We start from the raw sequence: 22323 nt of genomic DNA on the forward strand, positions 1-22323 counted from the left end.
GCTAAGTGTCCGCTTTGGCGGTGTTCTTGCGGGCTCCGGTGAGCCTGGCGTCCGGGCTCCGGCATGTTTGGGGCCATCGAAACAGTTCTGAGTGCTCAGTTGGGAAGTAACATCCCTTTTTAAAGTGAGAAGTTCCATTACATTCTACTGTCTGCGGTCTGTATGGTGCAACCTACACCCGGAAAACCCCTCCTAGCTGCCGCGTGTCAGCTGGCGCGTCTTAGTCAAATTGCACTTCTTAGGGTATAGGGCAGACAAAGGAAAGCCCGGGTAAGCCTAGATTGCTTTTATACCTCAAGTTTTCGGAGATGGGGAAGGAAGCACTTTTCACTATCAGATCATGGCTGAATCAGCTGCATTTTCAGCATTGTGCCTGGCATATAGGAGGCACTAAATAACTATTACGGAAAAGGATTACTGGGAACTCTAGGCAACTTTCCTCGAACCTCCCACACGGCAGCCTGTCATTAATCTAATGTATATGGAATGGGAAACATGCCCAGTCTTGGTGTTTGGGGCGCTGGAGTCTAGGTCTTACTCTGCCACATAGCTCTCCCCTTTGAGTAGATCATTTAACCTCAACTGCTATTTTCTCGTTAAGAAAATAGCAAGAATGATTTCTGAGGCTCTTTCTAGCATGAAGTGGAGTAGGGCATCTAGAGATACTCCTTTGCCGCAGATGTCTTACACCCAGCCCTTACTCCCTTCACTCTTACTAGTTCCAAGATACCAGGTATTGTTTCCTGTGATTATTTTTTTGGGGTTTTTTGAGGATGTTGCAGAGTAAATTGGTTTGGTTTTTAAATGCTCCCGCTGCTCACTTGGTGTTTTAATTTTTATGTAGTGAAATCTATTAATCTTTTTGGCTTTTGGAATTTTGAGTCATGCCTAGGAAAACCTTTATTCCCCCACCTCTACTCAAAATTATGAAAATACCCTTCTCTATTTTTTTGTAGTTTTATTTTGTACACTTAAAATAGTCAATGTGGAATGTACTTTTGTTCATGGTGTGGCAGTAAGAAACATTTGTTTTACTCCAGAGGGATAGCTGGTTGTCTTAATACCATTTATTAAATAATTCATGTTTGCCCTGGTTTGAAATGCCACCCCATCATATACTAACTTCCTCTGTTTTTGTTTTTTTGTAGTAAAATACATATAGCACAGAAATCCCAATTAACCCCATCCTTTCTGATCAGTATCTAAAAGCACTCATTTGAGGAAGAATGACCTGCATAAACATAAAGTTCCAAAAAGTGGGTGAAGGGAAAAACGGAAGATTATCCTGTCTGCTTCCTGCAGACTTTTCTTCTTGCTCTCCTGGTTTCTACTGGGCGGTCTTCTGCCCAACAGCCAGCTCTGCACCGTCTGGATTGAGCTGAGCTGTAGCAACCAGGAGAACATGCTCCCTGTTGTGACAGCCCTTTAGTATTTGTCTGAGGCATTTCTTTCTCCTCCAAGTTGAAGTTAGAACCAGAAGCATTATAACATGACTGGTTTAGAAACTTGTTTCAAGAGGTCTAAGTATGTCAGAGTCTAGTTTTTGGGATCTGACATACACTGTTTAGATAATTTATCAGCTAAAGTAAATTAGTTTGCTTCCTATGTTATATGGTGTCTCTGGTTATTTGTCTTTGTTTTTTTCGAGCTGGGACTTTGAATTTGGTAAGTATAATTTAGTGGCACTCATGATTAATTGTTTTATTTAAATATTGTGATATTTTATTATAACGGAATGGATTCTCGTTTTAGGAATAACGGTTGCTTATGCAGTCAGTCAACATCATTTACTTGATTATCAACTTTGTAGATAGACTTCTTTATAATGTAAGAGGATATAGAAGAGGGAAAATATTTCTTATACTAGTATAGTTTAATATAGTTTATAGATATAGTTTAATAAAGGACTTTATAATTTGTTGTGTGATAAACCATCAAAAACACTTGCTGTATACTCAAGCATATAATTTAAAAACTGAATTGTCACCCAAAATGTAGGAGCTTAAATTTTTTCAAACATGGTACACACTCATCAGGCGTTTGAAACCATTGGAAGGGTGTTAACTGCTCTTATGATTGGCAGCTTCATAGGAGGGGAAACCAGTGTTTTGGCTTATGAATGATCCTCATTGTATTCCCCCTATGGCATTTTCTAGCAGCAGAGCTGTTGGAGTGTTAGTTTTGCATGGCACATCATTTTGTAGACAAAATAAGTGATCAGTCATTCAGGTGATTCAAATCATGCTGATTTCATCTTCTGTTTCTTCCAGATGGCATCGTTGCCAAGAAGAGCAAAAGCAAAGGTCCAGACAGCAGTCTCCAAAGATGAATTTTCTTTCTTCTCTGAGTTGTAAGCATATTGGGGTTTTTAAAAAAATTTTAGTGGGGGTGGGAGAATGATGTCTGTTTTAAGGAATTAAAAGCATTCTTTCACTAACTTCTAAAGTCATTTGGGTTGAAGAAGGCTGTCTTTTTCAATCCTTTATGAAGACATTTTTATTGAATTCATGCTATGTCCCAGGTTCTATTTAGGTATTGGTGATAAACTTGAAAAAGGAGAGAAGAGAAAGTAACCACCTAAAAATATAACATAATATTTACACTAGAATGTAAGCTCCATGACAGCAGGGAATTTTTTATACTGCTTTAGAGCAAGATTTCTCAACCTTGACGCTATTGACCACGTGATTCTTTGCTGTGGGGCGACTGTCCTTTGCATTGTAGGATGTTTAGCAACATCTGTGGTCTCTACCCACTAGATGTCAGTAGTATCCCCCTACCCTAGTTTTTACAAAAATTTCTCCAGACATTGCCAGATATTCCCTTTGGGGGCAAAATCGTCCTCAGTTGAGAACTTTTGCTTTAGGGCACTCTAAGTACCTACTATGGTGCTCTAAAGCAAAAGTTCTCAACCGAGGACAATTTGTTAAATAAATGATATTTGTTAAATAAATGACTGGTTAATGTTAGGCAGTAGTAATACTGTGAAGAAACATAAAGCAGGGCAAAGGACAGAGAGCATAGTGAGTGATTGTAGTGTGGGGACATTTTGGATGCAGTCGTCAGGAAAGTTCTTTTGGAGGATGTGGCAAGAGATGTAAATGAGATTTGGGAGTGCAGCTTGCAAAGATCTGAGGAATGGGTGTCCCAAATTGAGGGAACAGCATGTGCAAAGACCCTGAGGCAGGAATGAGCCTGGAGTTTTCAGGGAACAGCAAGACCAGTGTGGCCAGACCAGAGTCATCAAGGCAGAGAAGGGCTGAAAGAGATTGGAATGGGTGGGATCTAAGACTACGACAGGATGATCAGATTTATTTTAAGTGGGTTGGGAAGCCACGGGAAGTTTTGGGCAGGGATGTGACATGATCTGGTTTACTTTTGTAAAAGATCATTCTGTTTTCTTGATGGGGAACACACTATACGAGAGCAAGAATGGAAATGGGGGATCAGTTAAGGAGATTATTATAGAAGCCTACGGTCCTAGAAGTGAAAGTGGTGAGAAGTGGCCTAATTTGGCATATATTTGGAAGATAGACAGGCTATGCTGATGCATTAGATTTGTGTGTGAAGGAAAGACAGGAATTTAGGGAAGACTGGAAGAGGATCAGGTGTGAGGATGGTGAAATCAGGAGTTTTGTTTTGGACTTGGTAAGTTTAAGATGATTGCTAGACTCCAGTGAAAGTGGACATACAAATCTTGAGCTCAGGTCGAGTTGGAGATACGAGATTGAGATTCTTCTCTGTTTAGCTGTAGGATAAGGTCATCTAGCAAAAGAGTGTAGAGAGCAGAGACCTGAAGACTAAGTCTTAGATCCCTACACTGAAAGTTTGGGGGGGGAGGATGAGAAGGCAAAGGGTCTAAAGAGAATCTGCCAGGAAAGCGGGAGGAAAACCAGAGAAGTGGTGTTCCAGGAAGGTGTGAAAGACATGTTCTAAGGAGTGAGGACCAGATGCTGCTGAGACGTTAGTATGATTAGGAAGGGGAGTTGACCAGCGGTCTTAGAACTGCCTCATGTATGATAAAATAATCCCTGTACTAAGGATTTCTTCATTATGACTGAAAGCACTTTTGTGCCTAGGATGTAATCTTTGTAATACTCCTCTGTGAAATAGGGTTAGTATTCCCACTGGACAGATGAGACTGAGGTGGAAGGAAGTCATTCTGCTAAGTTTGGTGATAGCATGAGGAGTGGGACGCTGGTTTTCTAATTCTCATTCCTTGCAATTCCACAGCTATTGTGTTATGTTAGTTTAATGATTGTTGGGGTTTGGGGTTTTTTTTTGGGCCTACTCTTAGGCTTTAGTTAGCATCCACCTCTCTGAGAGACTATCAGTGGCTTGACCTATCGTAACTACCGTGTTTCCCCGAAAAGAAGACCCAGCCGGACAGTCTAATGTGTTTTTTGGAGCAAAAATTAGTATAAGACCTGGTACTATATTATATTATACCTGGTGTTGTGTTGTGTTGTGTTGTGTTGTGTTGTGTTGTGTTATTATACCTGGTCTTGTATAAGACCCCGTCTTATATTACAGTAAAATAAGACTGGGTCTTATATTAACGTTTGCTCCAAAAGACACGTTAGAGCCGGTTGCCCAGGTAGGTCTTATTTTCAGGGAAACACAGTGTGCTCTCCTAGAGCATAATTTAGCTAGACAGTCATCCAATCTGCTTTTTGCCTCTAGGCAGAATTTAAACCACGCAGAAAGCCAGGCATTTCTATTCACTACTCTCAGTGAAGGAAGTAGTTCTTTCCACCAATTGACCTTTTACGTGAGGGGTAGAAATAAAATTAACTGGTTTGACAGGAGCATGATGTTTCTTTACCAGAGTTCACATGGCTGCTTTTTTTCTGCTGTTGCTGTGAGCTTGATTCTTGGGTTGTTAGAAAAGTACTGTAGCTGTACCTGGTCCAGTCAAATCAGGAAACAAATCCGTTCTGTGAAAGGGGGGGAAAAGGTAATTAAAACAGTTGGAAGGGTCTTGGTGCTGGCTTTTTATGTAATCAAGGGTGTTTCCTAGATTTATTCCCCACTCCTTACATTGGTTTGAATAACTTATTACAATTTAAATGAGTTGGATTAGCACTTAAGAAGTTATCGGAGTGCTTTTCACTGTTAAAATAGAAAACCTTAAAATGACTATGGTTGACAAGGCCCAAACAATTGCTTAAATGATTTGCTATGTCTTGGGTGTATGAGTGTGTGTGTGTGTGTGTGTGTGTGTGTGTGTGTGTGTGTGTGTTAGGTAAGAAAATGGAGAGATTTGTGATTTACAACATATCGGGTTATTTTTACCTTGGTCCCTGATTAACTCTTCTGTTTCCATTTTTAGCAGTATCCGTTCATAGCCTGTGCTCACATTACTTCATTTTACATTAAGCACCTCCTACTTTATCCTTTTTTCAAGAAGCATATGTCTCTTTTTTGCCTTTAACATTTGGGTTCATTTTTCCTGGAAATTTTTCTGTTAATTTTACTCCTAGATCATCGGCCTCTGAAGAAGACGACAAGGAAGATAGTGCCTGGGAACCCCAGAAGAAAGTCCCTAGAAGTCTTAAGCGGCCTGTCCCCAAGGAATCCAAACCGAGGAAGGCACCGCGGGTGAAGAAGAACAACCCGCAGATGAGTGATGGCTTGAAAGGCGTGACTGTTAAGGAAGAGCTGGTAGGTGTTTTAGTCAGATTCGGGGACACTGCCTTCCTGATTGGGGAGGTTACTTTCTCCTTATTCATAGTAGCACAACACAGGTGAATGGCAATGACTGCAGAGCATTGGTGTCCTCTGCCATGGGTTTTAATAGTATTTACCATCCGATCCACTGCGTTGGAGGGGAAGGAATATATGTCAGCTAGCGTATATGTGTATCTTGTCATAAGCACACTGTAGCTACACCAACGTGGGTTAAAAAAACAATATATTATAGGGTATTTTGCATTACAAATAGAATTACGCATTTCCAAAATCATTCACTGTGGTATTCCTTTAAAAGAACAGCTTCCCTAGTATGTTTAAAATAATACTATTTTAATACATAGTGGATACCTGACTTAAGTCCAGGAACACATTTATTGTGTATATAGCAGGTGACATTGTTATACCTTGCTGTGCCAGTCTTTTCTCCTATTATCCAATTCCTGTGTTCCCTCATCTTTGCATGCCAGCTTTTCACTGAACACACTTTTAGTGGGTGGCTGGGCTTTACCTCTAGCTGAGAAAGTACTGACTTCCATCATCTTGCTGGCAGAATTTAGAGGTTTTTCATTAAGCACGGCGTAGCTGTCTTAATAGTAAGATTGATTTCCTAAATCAGAAAATAGCTCTTATCTAGTGGCACTAGTGAGTCTTCGGGTAGAGTTCTGTGGTTCTCTGAGAGTTCAAAAACCCTTTAAGAGTTTGATAGAAGTTATGAACCCTCTCTTCAGTAAAATGAGTACAATGTACATATGTCTATCCTCTAATTTTTTAAGTCTAGTTCAAGGGAATACAGCTAAACAACATTTGTCATGGTGGTTTCTTGATCCTGTCAGTGATGTTTGTTTGGTATCTGTATATTTTTTAAAGGGAAAAGAATTCAAATAGAAAGTCTCGCCTAAGAGACATTCTTGGGATGGTGGGGGTGGGGGTAGAATTTCTTTCAAAACTGCCAGAATTCATACATTGTTTAGCTCAGTGAAAGTACATGGATCATATTATAGTATTTCATTAGGTTTGACATTTTACTTTGTTGTAATCACTGAATAAAGTACTTGAAAACCCTGTTTTGAGTAGAGCTAGAATTAGTAGCCTTCTAATAATTTTGAAATCTGTTTTTAGCAAACACCACAGACAAAATTCATTATTATTCTGTCTGTTTCCCTGCATGTTGCTGGCATTTACGGACCCACTAGCCACTTTTCAGTCATTGAAGACTTTAGCTCCTGTTTCATGTCTTTCTCTCTGCCATGTTTTGTCATCATTCTTAGTGTTTTCTCCACCACTTGGGTGAGCCATCTATTACCCTGTGTTCTTGGTTCTCCAGTGACCTCTTCGTCTCTGCCTTCACCACTCATCTCATGGTCTCAACCTGAATCTCGTCATCACTAAAACCGGTACTACTGCTGACATTTCTTTTCCATCTTCTATTCTTCCCGCTCACTTGTTCAAGTGCCCTCACTGCCACAATTTTGCAACCTTTTCGTAACTTCTCATCAGTTCTCACCCGCAGGTGCACTGAATCACCTGAGGAACTTAAAAAATGCCAGTTCCTAGGCCCTTTTTCCAGACCAGTTAAATCTAGAAAGAATTCTGGGGTTAGCCTAGATGTCAGTGGTTTTATTTCCTTGAAAGCTCCTCAGGTGACTTTTACAGCCAGGGTTGAAAACCACTACCTAAGCCTTTGATTCCGGCACTCTACCACTGTCAGTCAGCCCTTTTCTTTTCCTACCTTATCTAGCCTTGATTCCATCATTTAAATCACTTTTCTTTAAGTAGGTTCACCATAGTTGCCTTTCTTTCCTTCAGTGATATATGGCTGATCAAACCCTGATTCTGGGTTGAGGCATAGTCTGCCTGCACTGAGCAGCTGGCTATGGCTGGGAAGTCTTACCAATGACCTAATTTGTTTTCATTTAGATTCATAATCTCAGACCTCAAAATTGTATCAAAAATCCCTGGTAGACTTCATTATTTTTTTCTAGCACTTTTGTTTTTCCACTTTTTTCTCTTTTCTTCCTAAATTCCTTTCTGTTCTCTCACTGTCAGCTGGTGACATTGCTTTTTGTGTATTTGAGAATATATGAAGTTTCTCATCTTCTCACGACCAAGCTAGCTATTTTGCATCCATCTTTTGTCCTATATTATAATGGAGGAAATATCATTCCTCCTATCAAGGATTACTCCCACCTCTTGGGCTTGAGATCCCATCCTCTCTTGCTTTCTCAAGGTCTCTACTCCCTCAGTTACCCCTTTCCTTGTCTCTTGTCAGCTTTTCTTCCATTGGCTTAATCACTACAGAGTATAAAAATGTTCTTTCATATCTAATTTTTAAGCATCTCCCCTTGATTCCATACCCATCTCCAATTACCTGTCCAGCTCACGCAACACAGCACAAGGTAAGGGTAAGGCCGAGGCCTGCTCACTGATTCAACTGGTAAAGATACAATGAGCCATTTTTTGATTTAGTAAGTAGTTTCCTACTTACAGAGAGAGCAGAAAGAAAAATGGCCAAATTCTTGGATTCTTGGTGTTAGTTGTAGGCTATATAACCATTTGGACTGTTAAAAGTGATTTTAAAAACCCATGACGGTGAAAGAAAATGAACTTTGATTAGTTTGTCAAAGATTCAGGTTAAACTGGAGGGAAAATATTGTCATAGAGGCTTATTAAGCTTACTAAACACTGAAGGAGGTTATCGAATCTTAGAAGCTTCAAAAACTGGAGAAATATTTCCATATGTTTTTAATACTTTAGATCTGTGTTTCTTAAAATTTTTGGTCTTTGGACCCCTTTATACTCTTAAAATTTATTGAGGACCCCAAGGAACTTTTACATTTGTGGGTTATATCTATCAGTATTTATTACATTAGAAATTAATGAGAAATCTTTAAACTATTGAATAATTAACAGATAAACTTTTTGCATGTTAATGCAAATAACACTTTAATGAAAAATAAGTATATATTTTTCAACAAAAAATTAGTGAGAAGAATGACATTGTTTTACATTTTTGCAAATGTCTTTAATGTCTGACAAGATAACTGAACTATACAAAGAAAACCCTGCCTCCACACAGACATTTCCCTGGTATTTGAAAAATGGAGTATCGCTGTTTGAAAATAGCCTTTTTAAATAATTGTGGATATTCTTATTTGATACTATACTATGCTCAGTAAGTGGTAGTTTCTTAAAGGTTATTTCCATTGTGGAATCTGGAACCACATTAATGAACTTTTTATACTTTGTTACATTAAAATCCATTGTTCTGTATTATAATTTGAATGGATCTTTTACCCATGCGTGATTTTGTAACGTTACTTATTGATCATTTGGGAAATACTGGTTCACTGATTTATGCATATCTTCTAAACATTAGTACCTTTCGTCATATAATGTTAAAAAAGTCACGTTTGTTAACGTTACAACTGATCTCATCACAATGTTGGGAAGCCTCAAGCTCACAGAAACATATAAATTTTCTAATTTTCACTTTAGAGCCTGAATTTTATTATTGGTCCAAATGTCAGGTATTTCCATGAAGTGACAGTCTCACTTAGTTCATTTATGAAAAAAATGTCTGCCAGCTACCCAACTCTGAATAACCATAGTTTGTCGTTCTTGCAAGTGAAAATGGTGTTTTGTAGAAAAAGAAGGTAGGTCAGCTCACAGCTCAAAACGGTTGCACGAGTACTTTTCCTCAAGGCACTGCACATTAGTAAGCACTGGTATACAGCAGAAGTACTTCACGTGTATTAATCATTTTAGCACAGAGTATTAAAAAGGTGTGTTTTCAAGGGTCAAAATTTTTTAAATTAATAAGTTTTATTGCTTCGTTCTGAAGTGAAACTGACATTGTCTTATTGCAAGTGTGTGGTGAAGGGAACAGTGATTGCTAATACAGCTTGGTGCCACTGCCATGGTTTTTGCTACCATTGCTCTTGCACCATCAGTGCAAATGTCAACATTTGTGAAAAAGCTAAATAATGTCTTGGCATTATTATGAATATAGCTTTCATCTTCCAGACCCCTGAAAGGGTCTCAGGGTCCCCCACCGGTCTGTGAGCAACACTGAGAAACAGTAGGAAAATCTTCCCTGAATAATCCAGAGAAGATATCTTTAAGAGTCTAATTTATGATTATTGGCTTTTCTTTTATTCCTCTTACTTTAAAGTTCCCCCCTTTAGTCATTTTACTTTATCTTAATTTTTTTCATCCACTTCCTTTCCCTGTCTTGGGAGGTGGTCTAGGTGTGGTAGTGGCGGTAATGATAGTGGTATTAACACGTGTTTGTTTACCATTAGCCAGGCAACGTGCCCAGCTTTGCACTTGTGTGCCCTTAATCTTCACAACAACCCATTGAGGCAAGTGTGCTCTTCTTAACGTGAGTTTATAGATGAGAAAGCCAAGGTAGGAGACATTAAGTGACCTGTACATGGTCCGTAGATAGTGAGTATGGAGTTGGGTTTCTAAGTCAGGAACATGATTTTGTCAGCATTTCAGGAACTGATATATCTCTCATTTTACATCAGCCATGGACATAAGAGTGATGTATAAAACCAGTGCTGGTTTAATAATAGTTTAATCTAATTATCACACGGACTTGAAATTCTTATGACCAACAGCATCTCTTTGGAGGCTGAACTAAGTAGGGAATTAAATAGTAACCAGAAATTTACTTGATAAACATGGACTCAGAATAGGAGACTTAGATAAATCCATTCATTTGTGTTTATTGAATGCCTACTGCGTCTAGGCACTCTGCTTGTCATAGTGACAAATGAATGTTTCAGTTGCATGAATCTAAGGTAGCCCAATACAGCCATCTCCCAGGAGAGCCGTCTTACCATTGGGGCCAGAATACCCAGAATCTGTTCAGCTTTCCTCTTTCTTGTACATTACTTAGAAGAATGCTGATCATATTTGCTTTTTACTGTTTTCCTTTCCCTGCTCCTCTATGGATGACAAGCCTTTGTATGATTGACACATTCTTTCTTTAGCTATGTCAGTTCACTTGATCAGGTTATTATCAACTCATAATGGACCTGGGAGTTATTCTATTTTTATATTTCAGTTCTTATCTATTATATTTCAGCTAAAAGTGTAATACTCAGAGAGTTGTTTAATGTACATCATTTCCAGGTTCAGGTGGTGGTGGGTGGGTATCAGGATGGCGCGTGCTCTTTATTGTAGTAGTTTCCAGAAATTTCAGTAGTCAGTAATTCTGGAAAAATTATTTGATAGGAGAGGAAAATGAATTTTGACTAAAATTTAGTTTGGGAATTGTTCTTTTGTTCAAGTTTGTGCTATCTGCATCACTTAGGTAAATGAAAACAGGCTAGCTTATGAAATTATAAACTCCATGTGGACAGGGTGTGTGTCTTATATTGGCACCAGTCCAGTGCCAATATGAGTGCCAGGTCTCTCATTCCTTCACACCTGAGCTATCACTTGGAAGTGGGTGTGGGGTGGGGTGGGGTGGTACAGTGAGTAGCCTCTGGACACGGGTGGCCTGCTTTGCGAACTCCTCCTAAAGAGAAATTCGTGACACTACCATTCTGTCATACTCTGTTCTGTATAAATTGGTGGCACATGGAGCCCATTCAGTTTTATCAGTGTGTGTTAGTCTTTTTGCCCTAAATGATTAATTTTTGATTGCAAGTTTTGAATCTTGGTTTTTCTGGCATGTGTTGACCTATCCTTTGGTCATTTAAAAAAATTAAAGTTTTTATTTCTAGATAATTACAGATTCACATGCAGTTGTAGAAGAACATACAGAGCGATATCATGTGCCCTTTATCCAGTTTCCCCCAGTGGTAACATTTTTTGAAACTATAGTAAAGCACCACGAGGAGATTGACCTTGATAAAATCCAGTGATCTTACTTAGATCCCTCTACCTTTATTTGTATTCATTTACGTGTGTGTATGTGTATATTCAATGCAGTTTTATCATGTGTAGGTGTGTGTATCCACCACAAAGACCTAGTGTTGCCCTTTTACAGCCACACCCACATCCTTCCTACTTCCACCCCCTGCGCCCTTCCCCACTCCCAGTCTGACTGCTGGCAACCACTACTTTGTTCAAGAATGTTACATAAATATAATTGGATAGTGTGTAACTTTTTGAGATTGGCTTTTTTTCCACACCCAACATAATCTTCTTGAGATTCTTCCAAGTTATTGTGTGAATAATTTGTTCCTTTTTATTGCTGAGTAATATTCCAGGGTAATTGATTTTTATCTTCTAATTCTCATGTGTTCTCTTTGTGGTTTGATAGGATGATTCTGTGGCTATTGATGATGTTGTTTTGGAAGACAGAAAAAATAAATTAGATACTGTGCAGACTCTGAAAACAGCAAAGAGAAAACAGAAAAATCCAACTCAGTCACCTTCAGCTCAGAGGACCAAAAAGCTCAAAGTAGATGAAGAAACCAACAAAGCCAGCAACTTCAAGAGTGAGAATGACAGTACAGAGATACCATCCACAAGCAACATGTGGGAAGTGGCGTGCAAAAAGGAAGGGGATGAAGATGACTATACCTATGGTCAATTCCCTTTAAAGAAAATAAAGACTGAAACATGTCCCCAGGGGCAGCCTGTCAGGTTGCTGCCAAATTCCAAGAATATTGTAGAGGATGTTGAAATGAACTGGGATATAGTACAGGTATGTATAGTCACTTTAGTTCAGTTGATTCCTTTCTTTTTGACAAAGTTAAGAGTGTCACTGGCTAAGGGAAGGGTTGAGAGTTTTCTATTCTCTTTTCAGTTTTGTCAGTGATTTCTGGAGGCCACTGGTTCCTTTCCTAGGTATGCTGTTCTGTATCATAGGTTATTGTCATCATTTCTTCAGCTAAGAGCTGTGACCTCAGGCAAAGTATGTCTCTCCCATAGAGTTAGTGCACATATGCTTGTATAGAAAGATTGCATCAATAGGTCAGGCCCTCAAAGACACATTGTTAAGTTGTTGCTTTGAACTTGGACTGTTATTTCTCCATAAAAGCAGTACAAGTGATTAGATCTTTGGCCATTAGTATATCTATTTAACATGTAGTATAATGATGCAATAATATACTATGAACAAAACCTAGCAGTTTCTTAAGGGAAATTCTGTCCGAATTCCACCTTGAGGTGCCATAATTATATCTCTTACTACAGGGAAATCAATTTCTCCTAGTTTCTTTTGCCGGCTTTGGGGCTGGTAGAGAAGACCTGAAGAGTGACTCTTAAGTAGTGATTCTCAACCTTTTGTCTGCCCCAACACTGAGAACATTTCAGACTTTACTATAGCAGTGCCCCGCAAGGGACATGGGGGAGACTCCTTCCCTGGTATCCGTCCAGTGGGATTCTGATGTGGCCTCTCCCCTGCTGTGAATTGCTGCTGTAGAGCCCAGGGCCTCTGCTGGATCCTAACACTATTTCTCAGTCTGACACTGTCTGTGTGCTACCTTTTTCTTTAGAGGAACCGTTTTCTTTTTAACCTATGCTACGTTTTCTTTCTATTACTTATTAGTAGAACATTGGCAGTAATTTTTGTTCCCCCCCCCCCCTTCTTTCACCTCCCTCCCCCCACACTGGTTCAAGCTGTTGCTTCTCTGTCTAGTTGTGCAGGACACAGCTCCCTGGCCGATGCTGGTATTATGAGCCTTGCGCTCCCCCCGGCTGAGGCAGTCGGTCGCCTGTCGTTGGTCGGCTGCTCACAGCCCCTCTCGCCGACTGCCAGTCGCACATGCTGGCCACCAGCCGCTCAGGGCAGCACAGGGTAGCCCACGGCAGGGCAGCACACGGCAGCTCTCGCCAACCTCCAGCTGGTCACGCAGCCCAGTTCCAGGGAGAGCTGTTGTTCACAATCTTAGCTGTAGAGGGTGCAGCTCACTGGCCCATGTGGAAATCGAACTGGTGACCTCGGCATTAGTAGCACGGCGCTCCAACCACCTGAGCCACTGGGCCAACCCGCCAGTAATTTTTAATTATGACTTTTCTGCTCTCTAGCCCCCTAAGAAATAGACTATTGCCTCATATCTTCTTCTCACTCTTGTTCCTGAGCTAAACAGTCCAAAGTTTCTCGGAGAAACAGAGGATAATTAGGCTACTTTCCACCATGTTTCCCCAAAAATAAGACCTAGCCAGATAATCATTCCTAATGCGTCTTTCGGAGCAAAAATTAATATAAGAACCACTCTTATTATAAGATCCAGTCTTCTATAAAATATATACTATAATATAATACTGGATATAACAATATAATATAATACCAGGTCTTATATTAATTTTTGCTCCAGAAGACACATTAGAGCTGATGGTCTGGCTCGGTCTTATTTTTGGAGGAAACACTGTATGTCTTCTTTTTCTTTATTCATTTAGGCCTATAAGGAAATGTTTTAAAAGGGTGATTCATGGACTACCTTCATCAGATTCACCCTGAAGGCTTTCTTAAAATGCAGAATTCTGGTTTTAGTCCAGACTTACAAGGGCCAGTGGACATGTCCCACTTCCCCTTTATTTACTAACACTTTTAAGCTTATGTCTGTATTGACATAGGGTCTATATTGACGTAGGTCTAACTCTAGTAGTTGACAGTGAGCAGGAGAGAGGGATGAAGGTTTCAAAGACCCTGAATGAAGTCTCTTAACCTGTGGTAGTAAATTATTTATAGTTAAGTCAAGGGCTACCTATTCTATGATACTTTGCTTCAGACCCCTATCTCCTTATCTTTGTTACAGAGAGAGATGAAAATGGCCCTGCCTTAGCCATTTTTCTCTTGGTTACAAGTAATAGAAACCTACTTCTAATGAGCTTAAGCAGAAAAGAGTTTATTACTGAATATACGGGATTTTCAAAAAATGCGAAGGACAAAATGTGATCAAGTCTCCCAAAGGCCTTAAAGCAAAAATTGGAAAATATTGGGGACTTGAGGAAGACACTCTCTGTTTTCACTTTTTCAGGGGTCTGGTGATCACCCATTTCTGCTGCTTCTCTGAGTTATTTTTTCTCCGCAGACCAAATTCTCTGCTTATTTACGGAGGGTGGAAGGTGACAGCTCCCCAATTCATTTGTTACTAATTTTAGCTTGTGAGGAGGGAATAGTATATGGTCAGAACAGGTACCCAACTGCCAGAGGGTGAGTGGCACAACAGCAGAGGCAAGTAAAAGCTTCATTTATAAACCGGGAGCAGCAGTGTCCATTGTTGGGTTGTTGGTTGTCAAATGGAAGCAAGTTACCTCATTTTGAGGTTCTGGAACTAGTTTATGGATTTTGGCCGTATTATTTGGGTAATATGGGTATACTTGTCTTTCAGTTCCAAGTAGTTTTTTCCTCTTCCTCCCATTTATGGGAGGTGATTTTTGACAGTTGTATCAAGCCTGTTCTCAGAATCTGGCATTTGTCTCTTATGAGTTGGGAGAAGTGGTTGCTACAGCTGCCGCCTTCTCTGCGCACTTTGATGACAAGTAGTAAGCTCAGCTCAGGCATGCCTCAAAGACTTCCACTTGTTTTATTGTGGTGCTTGCTTTAGGAACGGAACCTGTAATATCTCCGAGGTATGCCTGTACTTTCAATATGGGTTTAGGGAGATTGCCCAGGAAACTGTAGGTGTTATTTACATATTTGAATTTTTAAAAGTTTTTCCTAGTCTAACCTTGAGTTAACTTTTACAGACAATTCTTGTGTTATGTGTGGATTTCCTTGCCTATGCTTTTTTATTCCCTCATTAACAGAAGAAACTTTGTGAGAAAGTAATTTCATCATAGCACTGCATTCCTGCTTCCAAACATGGCTGAGAACAATGGCAGTTGTGGGGGGAAAGGGAACTGAGAAGAGCGAAATCAGCAATGCCACATCAGACAGTTGGTTCGGCCTTAAACATTTGGTTGAGAACCAGACTCAGTGAAATGCCTGTAATATGCGTATTATCTGCCACAAAACCAAATGCATGTGCAAGGTCTTTGGGGAAATCCTGAAAAATACCTAGTTAGTAAGGAATGGTCAATGGAAATTAATTGTATAGAAATTATTAATTCTAATTGAAGGTTTGGGAAACTTGGTTTTTATTTCCTTCGTTTTGTGTGATAATGCCCATGAACCCTGCCTGCCATGACACCTGATCCTCTGTAACTACTTGCCCTTCAGAGTGTGTTTCTCAACTCTGAAAAGTTCACTGCTTTTTCAGGAACATCGCTGTCTTGTTTGGGGAAGGAAAACTACATTGGCAATACTTGATTTGTTTGTAGACTTTACATATAAACATCTACTCATGTTTATTTATGAATCAAGGAGAGGAGATCACTGAGCCGAAGCAACCTGCTCTATCCCGCAAATTGCAAATGTGTGGCTACCATCAGAAACTAGTTTTTGTTAAAATACATTATATTTTTAGGCAAATATGTTGTGAATACCATGACCTTTATAAGAATTTGAAGAGGTGACTAGCTATGAGACATTTCTAACAAAATCTAATGCTCCAAAGTGGTGATTGCTGTTATATACTCTCTTTATTTTGAGGGGGGTGGGAGTAAGGGAGTAGAGCAGCCACATGTAATATCGTAGTAAAGTTTCCTAAATTAGGGAGGAAGAGCAAGCAAAACCTCTTTCTTAGCTCTTTTCCCCATTCTTGCAAGAGATAATGCTGGATTACATGGGTGAAGGAAGACTGTGGGATGACAAAATTGGGGAAAGAAGTGGGATAGAAAGGAGGTGAGTGTCTCTGAGTTGGCTTTCTCATTGCAGTTCTGCATATAAGCACAGCCTCACCCGTCAGGTCAATCTCACCTGTTAGGTTCCAGGAGGAATTAAGTAAAAGAAATTATATCGGCATTCTTTGTTTCTGGAATTTATCTGGTAGTACTTGTTATGTTTTTTAAACTGTTTTGAAGTATATATACAGAAACTTGAAGTGTACAGTTTATGAATGTTCAAAAATGTCATCATGTAACCAGCTTCCAGATCAAGAAACAGAACATTACCAGCACTCTAGAATCCCCCCCCCCCGCTTCATACCCTTTTCTAATCCTCAGTCCGCTTTCCTGTAACCACTCTTCTGACTTCCAACAGCATAGACTAGTTTTTCCTTTTGCAGTCAGAGTACAAATCACACTATATTTTAACTATCTCCTTGTCTGTCTTTCTTCTGTTAGCTTGTAAGCTCCTTGGGAAGAGGGACATAAGTTTTTTACATTTTGATTATCACTGGCTAGGTATGGTTATTAGTAGCTACTGTAAGTTAAAATAAATGTTTAACTAAATTAAAACAGAAGAAAGTGGATGATTTGGAGGCCCAAAAGTGGTGACTGCTTCTATGTAGTTTAGTTACACTTAATTTCAAGGAGCAAATTTGCATAAGCAGCCTTACCAGTATATACGCCCTTAACACATAGGGTGTTTCTGGATCTGTGCGGACCTAGTACTATCCAGATGTAGGTCTGGACTCAGCTGTCTTGGGTCTTTTTTAGTTAATAACATTTCAGTTACTAATGGCTGAGCTAGTTTAGGGTAGTACGGGCCCATGGGTTGCTTTAACAATCGCCCAGTTCCCACATGACGATCCTTTTGGTCATTTTCACCTCTCATGTCTGTCTTTCGGAACCTGGCCTATTTTTCAAGAACCAGCTGAAATGCTACCCTTGCAACAAGACTTTCTTGATTACCCCAGGGAGATCGTTCTCTTCTCTGAAACCATGCCACGTATTCCCTGGCACATGCTGTTTTATTTGTACTTATTTGCATGAACATTTTATCTTCCTTTCGGGATTGCTAACTCCTTGAGGACAGTGAAGTTTGGAACCAAGCTTGGGAAGAAACTTTAAAACTATGTTACAGTGGTTGGACTTTTACCAGTAGGCAGATACGAGTCATTGGGATTTATGTTCCAAAGAAAAAAAAGAGAAGAAATAAGGACTTATATCTGTGTTTTAGAAATATAGTCAGTAGGTTAGGTGAAAGGCATAGAGAACAACCACAAAAAGACAATCAAAAACCACTCTGTAGTTTCGATAAAAGATGGTATTAGTAGAAAGGGAGTTCCAGGGGAAGCAGCAGACATTTTCCAAGTTCAGTTTGTTTCTTTGGTGACAGATTAGATGGGCATGATAGAGAACACAGTTAGGGTTTCCGGGTGTGAATTCCTTCCTGCCAGTTCTCAGGAATTTTTTCACTTTCCCCGTTTCCGAATCCCGAGAAAAGTTGGTCAGGAAATCAGGAAAATCGGCTCCTTGAACCCAGTAATAACCACAATGGGAAATAAACATACTACTCACAATGTATCTCGCAGACATTTTTCCTGTTTATCGCTATCTAAAGTTGCATTGTGTTACAATGTTACATGCCACCAGACATGCACATGAAACACCAGAATCAGATATCACATGACCAACTAATTTTAGCTCTTCTAAATCGAGCACATTTGATCATGGAGAACAGAAAACAGTTTGTATTTACACAGAAATATTTATTTCTACAACCCCAGATTTGACTACAAAATCATCTGCATGTGAGCTAACTAAGGAAATCAAAGGTAGTTTACCTTAATACGACATTGTAATCAAATCCTCAGTTGTGAAAATAAATATTTCTCTGTAAATACAAACTATTTTCTGTACTCCACGATGAATCGTTTCCACAAAGTGACGGCCGATACTACCAATCACATTCGATCAGTTGGTTTGTGGCTGATGACTGTGATGTATGTGAGTGTTCTTGGCTCTCTCAGCTGCTGTGGGTAAGTCAGTCTATTTAAAAACAACTCGCACTGCTAATATTTTATTCCAATATTACAATAATTTCCAATCTCATAATGTTTTGTGGCACATTTTAGCTATAAATATTCGCTGCACAATATAGGTCTTTCTTAATTTTATAAATTATTACTTTTAATAAATACATATTTTAATATTTTTTTATAGTTTGCCGTCACAATGAGTAAAGAGTATAAAGAATGTTGGGAATATTTTAGAAAAGATAAAGATAAAGAATCAGCTCGTTGCCAGATATGCTCCAAAACTTTGCAGTGCAAAGCATCATCAACCAGCGGTCTACATAGGCACCTAGAATACATCCATGGAATGAAAAGGAAAAAAAAGTCTGAATTGAATAATGATGAGCCAGTGCCTTCATCTTCTAAGAGACGAACGACAATTTTACATTATGTCAAGGGACTGGATTTAGAAGAAACCGTAAGCAAATTAGCAGCCTTGGATGGGATATCAGTCAATACCATCACAAGAAGTGAGTTTATTAGGGAAAGTTTCACAAGCAAAGGAATACAGTTGCCAAGAAGTCCATCTTCAGTTATGACACTAATACATAATTATTATAGTAAAGTGAAACAACTGTACATCCAGAAATTGGCTGTATTCAAATGTGATAATAAAAAACTGAGTATTTCAGTAAACGAGTGGACCAGTTGCAAGAATCGCAGATACATGAATGTTCACATATACTGCAATGAGACCTCTATGAACCTTGGTTTAATAAGAATACAAGGGAATTGTCCTGCGGAAAAAGTGTTATCCTTGCTTCAGGAAAGATTAGAAAACTTTCAGTTAAAACTTGAAAGTGATGCGGTTGCAATTACAAGTGATGGTGCAGCTTTTATGGAAAATTTTGGAAAATTATCACCAACTATTCAACAGTTCTGCTATAACTATGCACTACATCTAGCTGTAACAAAAGTATTTTATGTTAAAAAATTGAAAGGTGAAGCATCAGTGACTTGTAGCAGTGATAGTGAATTCAATACAGATTCTGAATACGAGCAAGATGGTAACAGTGATTCTGAGTTAGTTGGTGTGGCCCGAGCTGATCAGTATGATTTGCGAGATGATCTTTCTTCGGCAATTAGCAGTGTACGAAGAATTGTGAAAATATTTAAATATTCTCCAGTAAAAAATTCTCTTTTGCAGCAAGAAATAGCCAGGTGTGAAAAGAGGGAATTAGAAGTCATTTTGGACTGTAAAACACGCTGGAACACCCTGGAGAGAATGATAGACAGATTTTTAAAGATTGTAAATCCGATTAAGACTGTTTTACGAGAGCTGAAACTCGATCACTTATGGAAAGAAGAGTATTATGAAATATTGAGAGGTATGTTGAATTGCTTACAACCTGTAAGATTAGCAGTTGAAGCCTTAAGCAATAGAGAAGCTAATATTCTCACAAGTGAAGGGATTTTTAAGTTCCTGTTCAGTAATTTAGAAAAACAGAATTCTTCAATGAGCCAAATGCTTTTAAAGGAAATAAAATTTGAATTGGTTAAACGTAGAAATAGAGATCTCGTGTCTCTCACAAAGTACTTGAGCAATGTTAGTTGTCTGTGTGAGATGGAAGAGGATGAATTTTTTGCCTTGTCAAGTAAGAATGAAATTGCACGATTGGCGAAGTCATTAATGGAAAGACTTTTTAAAGGAACATGTACAGCAGAAGTTCCAAGAGAAGAAATAAAGGATGTCCATACAGAGAGTTCTGACATTAAATCAGAATCTGATCTGAAGTGTGAATTGACTAAAGCAATATCAATTTCAACATCAAAGTCTAGCCCTATGCATGCAGACAAAATATTTGCTTCTCTAAGGAAGGAAATGAGCTTATATGAAGCAACGCATTCTCTCACTCCCAACTTGAAAATGCTTTTAGACGCACTCATAACAATTCGACCAACATCTACAGACAATGAAAGAAATTTTTCCACATCAAGTATATTTGTTACAAAGCAAAGATCACGATTGTCTGATCGGGCAATTAATGCTCTATGTTTCTTAAAGTTTCATTTTAAAAATGACAAATAAAAACTATTTGAAGTATTTTTTAAATTTTCAAATGAATAATATTTTCATTTGTTTTCTATTAATGTTTAATAAATAAAATATTTAAATGAGATTGAGAATGTTACTACATTGTGTCATGTATGTAAAATCTCACTGTATACTATAAGGTTTGGTTAAATAAAGTTTGTATTAATTACATTGTTTATATTTTGAGAAAACCTGAAATATAACAGAAACCTAGCCAAAATGATACCGTAGTGACCTGTTTAGTGCTCAGGGCAAGGGATGTACTAGTCATGAAATTCCGGTCGACCTCCATTTAGGAAATTTTATTTACTCAAATTTTGTGTCAACCTTTTACATACAAGAATGTCTCAAAACCTCTGAAAGACTGCGCCGGGGCCACGATCCCCAGTTGTCCCACCTTCTCTATGGTTTTTCTGTTTATTGACATTTACAGCCATTATTACAGATGATCAACAGAAATTAAATTAAAAAGATGATTTCGGGAATTCTCGGGAAATACGACTTACCATTCTTGATTCCCGAAGGTTCCAAAATGTCGGGAATTTGGAAACCCTACTCACATTGATATTGAGGACGTTGATTAGAGTGCTTTCGGTTACAATAAGAAAACCCAAATCAAACGAGCTTAAGAAGAAAAGGATTTATTGACCTATGTAACAGGAAAGTTTAGTCATTATACTAAAATGGTTCCTCCATGATTGTCTTAGCACTACCATCCTCAGCTTCGAGATTCTACATGTATACACCCTATTTCTCCAGAGGAAGAAATTGTACCTTTGTCCAGAATTCCAGCACAGATCTTGAGATTCTTGATGACTGGACTAACTTCTGGCCACCCTGACAGTTGAGGTCAAGTGCTCTCAAGCCATGTAGCCGCTTCATGTGAGGAGCTATTGTTGGAGGAGATAAGCACAATATCCCTGAAAGTTTCTGTGGTAGAAGGTGGTGATGTTGACTGGAATAGGAAATAGGAAAAGGTCCAAGTTTGAGGGAGACAATACTAAGGAGTTTGATTTTCTTGGGGTCAGGGAAGATACCGGGCAAGAGGAGCATTTCTGAATAAGGGAGCATCCTCATGAAGGTCCTAAAGAAGAAAGCACTGGGCTTGTTCTAGGAATTGAGAAAAGGCTATTGCGGCAGGCTTCTAAGACTGGCGAAGATGAGGTTGGAGAGGGAGGTCATTTTTTTGGGGGGGGGGAGGTCATGAAAAGGAGTTAGAATGCTGAATGCAATGCGAAATCATTGAAAGGTTTTGACCAGTCAAGTGACATGATCCAGTATACATTTTGGAGATCACTATTGTTGCTTTATACCGTGTTTCCCTGAAAATAAGACCTAGCCGGACAATCAGCTCTAATGCCTCTTTTGGAACAAAAATTTAAACCCAGTCTTATTTTACTATAAGACCGGTTCAAATATGTAATATAATTAATGTAAGACCAGGTCTTATGTTAATTTTTGCTCCAAAAGATGCATTAGAGCTGATTGTCCGGCTAGGTCTTATTTTCGGGAAAACACGGTAGAGATTGGAATAGATGGGATTGGAGTGGATGCAGGAAGAACAGTTAAAGACTATTGTAGTAATAGACTTGAACTAGACTGGGGGATGGGGAAAGAAATGAAGGACAGTAATAGACTAAATATTTTGCAATTAAGAGACTGGGTCTTATGATGGAGTGGATTTAAGAGTTGAAGGAGATGAAAGAGTTAAAGACTCTTAGTTTTCTGGCTGGAACTGCTGTTTGAATGGACATAATAAGGGTTAAACTGGAGGCGGAATACGTTTGAGAGGAAAATCACGTTGCAAATGAAAGATTTGAGATGCCCATTAGGTTTTTAAGACAGTAG

General features: G+C 38.9%; 1 protein-coding gene across 3 annotated transcripts in view; it reads left to right on the forward strand.

Annotated features, from left to right (window-relative positions):
* The window catches only part of SRBD1 (S1 RNA binding domain 1), a 177264-nt gene that overhangs the window by 127 nt on the left and 154814 nt on the right, over positions 1 to 22323 (forward strand). The window contains exons 2-5 of one of the 3 annotated variants that reach the window (XM_074331942.2): positions 2271 to 2350; positions 5484 to 5664; positions 11972 to 12358; positions 18589 to 20572. In XM_074331942.2, the coding sequence (XP_074188043.2) occupies positions 2271 to 2350; positions 5484 to 5664; positions 11972 to 12358; positions 18589 to 20469 (2529 nt within the window). In that variant the 3' untranslated portion in view covers positions 20470 to 20572. Of the gene's footprint in view, positions 1 to 2; positions 271 to 2270; positions 2351 to 5483; positions 5665 to 11971; positions 12359 to 18588; positions 20573 to 22323 lie in introns of those variants that run through there. The other 2 variants (XM_019748648.3, XM_019748647.3) reach the window with 2 other exon arrangements.

Source organism: Rhinolophus sinicus, chromosome 2, assembly GCF_057876585.1.
Source record: "Rhinolophus sinicus isolate RSI-liver-muscle chromosome 2, RSI-T2T, whole genome shotgun sequence".
NCBI lineage: Eukaryota > Metazoa > Chordata > Mammalia > Chiroptera > Rhinolophidae > Rhinolophus > Rhinolophus sinicus.